Source organism: Camelina sativa, chromosome 9, assembly GCF_000633955.1.
Source record: "Camelina sativa cultivar DH55 chromosome 9, Cs, whole genome shotgun sequence".
NCBI classification, from domain to species: Eukaryota; Viridiplantae; Streptophyta; class Magnoliopsida; order Brassicales; family Brassicaceae; genus Camelina; species Camelina sativa.
In genome coordinates this window covers 34,295,187-34,301,999 of record NC_025693.1, presented here as the reverse complement: position 1 = coordinate 34,301,999, position 6,813 = coordinate 34,295,187, and the positions used below count along the sequence as shown (strand labels likewise).

The following is a 6,813-nucleotide window of genomic DNA, read 5'->3' as shown; positions in this document are numbered from 1 at the left end:
ATAACCGCCGCCTAGGCACCCGCGTAGGCCGCATTTTAGAACACTGCCTTAAACTAATTAAGACATTAATTATATCATCATCTTATGAGATTCTACAATAATCAAGACCTTTGTAAAAGCTTACGTACGTTATATATATATCATACATATAAACAACACAAACAAAACAATTTGATCACCCAAAGAACTAGATATGTTACCATATAGACAATATATATTGTAACATGCCACTATAGCTATAGGCAAAACAATATATATAGCCTAAGCCTATACACATTCGACACAATTAACTAAACCAAAGCAATAACTAAGAAGAGAAAACACTTACTGATTGGTAAATCCAATAGTCATCGCAATAAGTCACGACGTTTCTAATCCCCAAGTCGAAAGATTCACTTAACCCACGAATCAGTGCCATGACCTCTACAGCTTCGCGGGTAATATCAGAGTCGCTAAGTGATTCCTTAATCTCATACAACAAATTATCCTTCTCATCGCAAATCGCAACTCCAAATCCAGCAGCCTTCGTCTCATCACACACCAAACCCTTGATGTACAATCTGTAGGTGACATTTTCCGAAAAATTTGCCGCCGCAGAAGTAGAACCCTCATCTTTAGGGTTTGGGAAATCTCCGGTTGTCGTGGAATCTAATCGCCGTCTTTTAGAAGAACTCAAGTCTTGATGATCGTGTCTCTCCATGTCTGTTTAGTTTTTTTTCAAGTTGATTTCTCGTGAATTTATGAAAACTTATATATATATACATAGAGGAAGAATTAGAAGAGAGAGGGACTACTACTAAAGCTTGCTTGAGTATAATTTTCGATTTTTCACAAACAAAAAAAAAAAAAAAAAAAACTTGCTTNTGCTTGAGAAGTTGTCAATTAAACTTCTAATTAATTGCTTGTTATAATAAAAGCACCGGGATTTCTGTAACCGTTTTGGTTTAGTCGATTGGTTTTCCCGTAAATTGTAAATTTCCATTAAATATGCATTTATGATATTTTTAATGTAAACTTAGCAAAAAATAAAATAAAAATGTAAACTTATCATCAGATTCACAACTTGATTAATAAGTTGATATAGTAATTATTGGCAACTAATGGGGTGATCGGATAGTGCTGGTTTTATAGTCGGTTTGCTTTGATTATTTGGTATATACTGAACCGGGTTAAGTTATTTCTCATGAAAAAGAAAAACTAACATGATTCCGTGTCTCTCCACAAAGTCACTTGCCTTTGTCTACAAAAGGGACATTTGCGAAGAGAAGTATATTCTACTGTTGATACAAAAGTGAGAATCCTAGAGACAGGAATAGCTTCTAGGAATCAACCTGAAGAGGGTACTTGAACTGTAAAGCTAGCTTTGGCTTTTGAAGATTTCAACTTAATTTCAAGCTTGTGTTTTGACCAAAATAAGGAAATTGTGTGGCTAGTTGTGTTTGAAGATTTTAAGCTAGCGATTTAACAAAATAGATATGACAAAAATAAAAACCGAATAATGTGGTATTCATCTGATTTGCAATGGTTCCTCCCAAGCGCCATCCCTCGAACGAGATGAGAATCAAAATATTTTCATTCATAAAGTAGAGATAATGTTAAGAAAACAACACGCTTCAAGGGATGTACGTAGGAGAATAGCACAAAACTAAAACTAAACTTAAACCTTTAAAACTTAACCTTAAATTCAAATTTATTTTTAGAATTAAAAGATTTGTAGTAGTATTTTTACACTAAAAAGTTTTGTATTGGTATTTTTGGTAAAAATAAAAATAAAAAACCTAGCTAGTGACGTACTATCAGAATAAAAACCCTGCCATTGCGGTTGAGACATGGCTAATCCAAAGTCTTCAGTTTTGAGCTTTAGCTTTTTTGTACGATATTAGAAAATTGAGTTTTATAAAATTATAAGTCATTATTGTAAATTAAGAAAGCCCGCCCAAAGAACTAAAAGAAATACACCACTACAGTGTCCTTAAAAAATTCTCAAAAGGTCATAAAGAAAGAAGAGTAGTGCCAAAGAAAATAATAAAAAGTGTTCCAAAAACAAAGTCTAATCTTTGTGTTGATGATCCAAACAGAAATTAAAGAGTATAATAATCTCTGTAAAAGTCCTCATCAAAGCCTCCACCGCCAAAATCAGGTAAACCACCGTAGTTGTTGTAGTCGTCCCAATTGTCATCATTTCCATTTCCATCACCATTGCCTTCTTCAATAAAAATCTCCTCAGGAGAAGGATACTCACATACCAAATCCACATCAATCATCAGCTGCTGCGGCGCGTCGTAGCTGCAAAACAACCAAAACATTAGTCAAATAACAACAATGCTGCAGTGACAGTGAGGACTTAAGGAATATCGAAAGTGAGCTAAATAAGAGTGCAAAACATCACTGTGCGGTTAGGTGATCCACAAAATCTTCAAAGTCACGCCAACGGACACCATCTTCATCGTAATAGCACTCACACATATCCTCTTCACAAGAATGTGACGAGTCAGTATCATCATCGTCGTCTTCATCAGCATACCCATGACCTGTAGCGAGGCAACCGGACGGGCAAGTCTGTTGTTCCTTCTTCCATTCAATCCCACAATGGTAACAAAACTCATATCCACATCTACACAATGCACGCACAAAGAAAACATTATGAAATAGAAGTATACAAATATAGTAGCGTAATCGAGTAATATATAGATATATATATATATATATATATATACCTGCAAGTCATGTGGTTGCAGCCATCGGAAAGTTCAATCATGTGCCTACACTTGACACATTGACGCCACATGTTGTCGTTTGCCAGAGACTTTAGCTTCAAGTCATCGACTAAAGGGTCAGGGTGAAGTTTTGTGTAATCATCACACGACAAACCAGTATGCGATGGCACTTTGCACTCAACGCAGAAGAGTCCACAACATTTGACACATGACTTAACATTGGATTGCTCAACTTCACTAGAAAGCTCGGTTCTAGACATCAGCATTGAGCAGCTTGGATATGGGCAATAGATTCTCTCTGCTGCGGGAATAGAGTCCTCTTTCATCTTATGTTTCCACATGTCAATCAGCTTTGAGGTCAAAAACCTTGCTACAGCTTTCAAGGGTGAGCTCAAACTTGCATCCATAGTCAAGGCATGTGGGCACAATTCCGCTAAGCAGCTTCACTTCCACATGCTGTTTCACACAAGAAAAACAATAACGGTGAGAGCACTTGTCGGTAAAGAACATGCGCTCCTCATCGGTTTCTTCAAGACAAATGACACAAACTTCTCCTTGTTTTTCCTTCACATCAACGCTGCTGCTTTGAGCAACTATGGCCTCTCTTGCAAGTCTAAAGGCAAACTTAACATCGTTTCGAGCAACCAAAACAGCGTCACTACAATCCATTTTTTCTAGAATGCTTTGAGCCTCTTCAACAAGATGGTCAATCTTCTTCTTAGACTTCGCTCTACCAATTATCTACAACAACGGATAACACAATCAAAATAATCATCGTATATATCAATTTGATCACTCACAGAACTAGATATGTCAACTTATGTTTCGAGTGCAACTTCAAAGTAACACTACCAAACAAAAGAAATAAATAAATAGTATTGTAACATACAATAGCAACAACCAATACTCATTCAACACTATTATAACCTAAATGATTCATATTAACTAAACCAATGCAATAATAACAAAAAAGAGAAACACTAACCGATTGGTAAATCCACTGGTCATCACAATAAACCACAACGTTTCTAATCCCCAAATCGTAGGATTCACTTAAGCCACGGATCAGTCCCATGATCTCTACTCCTCTGCGGCTAATCTGAGAGTCGCTAAGTGATTCTTTAATCTCATACAGCAAATTATCCATCTCATCGCAAATCGCAACTCCAAATCCAGCCACCTTCACGGTCTTTTCCTTACCGTCCACCACTGTCTCATCATCACTCACCAAACCCTTGATGTACAATCTGTACCAGACGTTTTCCAAAAATTTAGCAGCCGCGGCAGAAGGACCCTCGCCGTTAGGGTTTGAGAAATCTCCGGTTATCTCAGAATCTACACGCCTTTTTTTAGAACTCGAGTCTTGTTGATCGTGTCTCTCCATGTCTGTTTGGTTTTCAAGTCGTTTTCACTTTTCTCGTGCAAATGTGAAGACTAATACAGTATATAGAGGAAGTACTAGACTAGTAGTACTAAAGCGTCCTTGAGAAGCTGCCTAATAAATTTCTAATTAATTGCTTTGGTTATTAAAGCACCGTAATGTGTGTAAACGTTTTTGGTTTGTTATCGATTGATTTTCCTAAAAGATACGGAATCCCCCTTAATATGCCATTTAATGATACTTTTGACGTTAACTTATGATTAGACGAATCCCGCCTTGAACAAACACTAATGTTTTCTTTGATAGTACAGTATAACTATTGGCAACTAACCGGATGATTGGTTTGTATTCATGAATTGGCACTTGGCAGCATATGGAATCGGTTTAGTAAACTGGTATGTAGTTATAGGAAGTTAATTCTATGATGATCATCCGGTTTGGAAGTTAATTCGTGTCGCTTCATAGAGTCTATTGCCTTTGTTGAAATATTTGTGTCTCTAAACTGTTGATATAAAGAGAGAACTTTAAAAAGTATAAAAGGCCTCGTTTTTACGACTTTCGCCCTCATTGACTGCGGAGGAAGGCATGAGGTAGACTGGTAAGCCACTTCACTACAAGGGATCATGGTTCCACAATATGGACCCTGATCTCACTTGAGTGGAAGTTGAGGCGAACCGATCTACGGACCTTTGTGTAAGGAACCTTGGCTATTTGAAATAGAATTTTGAATCTGACTCGAAGGAGCTGATACATGTCTCTGCCTAAATACTAAAAAAACAGAGATGGGAATCAAAATGTATCTTTTTTATACTGAAGAGATAAAATGTAAAGCATACAACACGCTCTTTTCACTCTGAAATTTTCTCGAGCAATTTCTCTACCATGATTCTCTGCTGTGTCCCACTTAAAGTTTCAGAATTCATCAACGCATTGGCGACGATAATCACTACACGAGGAGCAGCCGCATGCACCTGAAACCAGACAAAACGATATTAAACCATGCGGTTTCCCGTTACATTGTTTGGAATCATGGGAAGCTATCGCTGTTATTCTTACCCAGGCTCTCCCATTTAAGCCAAATGCAGTCTCAAAAGAGAGTTTCTTCCCAAGAGCTTCGAGGACTGGGCAAGTTGGTGAACTCAATAACCTAATAAGGACAATAAGTGATTCAAGAAGAGGTAGGATATAGAGATAGCTATTTATAAGGGAAGAAGACTAAGAAGAAACTCACATTCTTGATAGACCAGTGGAAGTTTCAAACATGAAACCATCTTTTAAGGGACCAAATCCTGCAGCCTTTCCACTTGCTATTACATTTTCCAACAAGCAATTTCTTAGTTTAAACATTAATGCGTTGAACTTTTAAAGCTTCGTAAGAAAACAGAATGCATGGACTTACCGTCGGTACATGACAGCTCCGGGTTCATTCCTGTGTTTGTCTTCACAATCCGAACATAAAGCAGTGTGCCTACCTGTTTCAACAAGTTGTTAAAACTCCCCAAAAACACGCCAGACAAAAGTTAAACTGCCTGTTATGCGTATAAACAAACCAAATGAAGTACTGAATCCTTTCAATATGACACGCACAATCAAACGTATTTCCAAGATACTGTAAAGGCCATTCTAGCATCTCAAGCAACTGAATGCAGCTACCAGCTAGAGACTATTCTGACGGATGTTTCAGATTGAACAAACATATTCAGAAGGTACTTGCCTCAAACTTGGGTATATTTCTCCTTGTTCCTCCTTCAAATGCTAGCACGGGCAGAAGAGCCAATTGGGGTCCTTTAATATCTACCCAAAAATTCTGCAAAAAAAACAAGAGTCAAGAAGATCAACAAAACTTTAGTTGATAAAACTAAGGGCAACAACACCCTAGATAAACTATCTGATCTAAACTATATCGTCCATGGTCTCAACATTAACCCATCCAGGCTTAACTAACAAACACTTTTACCACCTACTCTTGGCGCTGATGCTCTTCAGAGAAACAATGATTGAAGTCTTTGAAAACAAATAATAGAGCGAAACAGAGATCAACATTCTCTGTAAATGATGTTTCCAAGATATAAAACTGTATACAGAGTACTTACATCTGATTTAGAATCTACCACAATGCCAAGAACTGCATCCTCAGGGCGTGGTATATACTGCAAAAAAAAAAAAATAAAATAATAGCTAAGTCAAAAAAGTAACAATGAATAATTGATTGAAAACAATCCAAATATCAATAACAAGTAGAACCAGTAGCTATCAATAAGCAAGAAACTCCACAAAAATCAATAAGCAAGAAACTAGTTTCAGAGCTCTGTTGTTCTCACCCTTTTATGAGAACTTTCAACCCAATACTTATTTGGCTTAGTGTACCTCAACTTCCCAGCTCTCATAGCAGATATCGCATCATTGTCCTGAAAAACAAAAATCATATGTCAAATCTTTTATAGCCTCAACTAAGTAAACAAACAATGTTAGATCCAAAATTCAAGCAGAATTGGGAAAAACCAAAGCTGTCAAACTCTAAAGCAAAAGTCTGAAGATTTGATTTGAGAAACCTGACGGAGACCACTGCCGAGCTTGATTGTTTGGTTGGTCATGTTTGACAAATCAAGAACAACATCACCTGGAACCTGAAACCCATCTCAAAAGAGTTAATCTTTTCTTTTCAATCTAAAAGGATAATTAAAGAAGCGGAGATTTTTTTTTTTTTTTTTTTTT

General features: G+C 36.9%; 1 protein-coding gene and 2 pseudogenes across 1 annotated transcript in view; all 3 read right to left on the bottom strand.

Annotated features, from left to right (window-relative positions):
• Positions 1-514, bottom strand: part of LOC104715954 — a 2,467-nt pseudogene extending 1,953 nt beyond the window's left edge.
• LOC104714004 lies at positions 2,082-4,101 on the bottom strand (annotated as a pseudogene).
• The window catches only part of LOC104714003 (putative exosome complex component rrp40), a 2,438-nt gene continuing 431 nt past the window's right edge, over positions 4,807-6,813 (bottom strand). Inside the window, exons 2-9 of the mRNA XM_010431227.2 lie at positions 6,651-6,725; positions 6,420-6,506; positions 6,192-6,248; positions 5,813-5,905; positions 5,498-5,570; positions 5,330-5,405; positions 5,155-5,245; positions 4,807-5,069 (exon numbers count right to left, since the gene is read on the bottom strand). Of these exons, the coding sequence (XP_010429529.1) occupies positions 4,947-5,069; positions 5,155-5,245; positions 5,330-5,405; positions 5,498-5,570; positions 5,813-5,905; positions 6,192-6,248; positions 6,420-6,506; positions 6,651-6,725 (675 nt within the window). The 3' untranslated portion in view covers positions 4,807-4,946. The remainder of the gene's footprint in view (positions 5,070-5,154; positions 5,246-5,329; positions 5,406-5,497; positions 5,571-5,812; positions 5,906-6,191; positions 6,249-6,419; positions 6,507-6,650; positions 6,726-6,813) is intronic.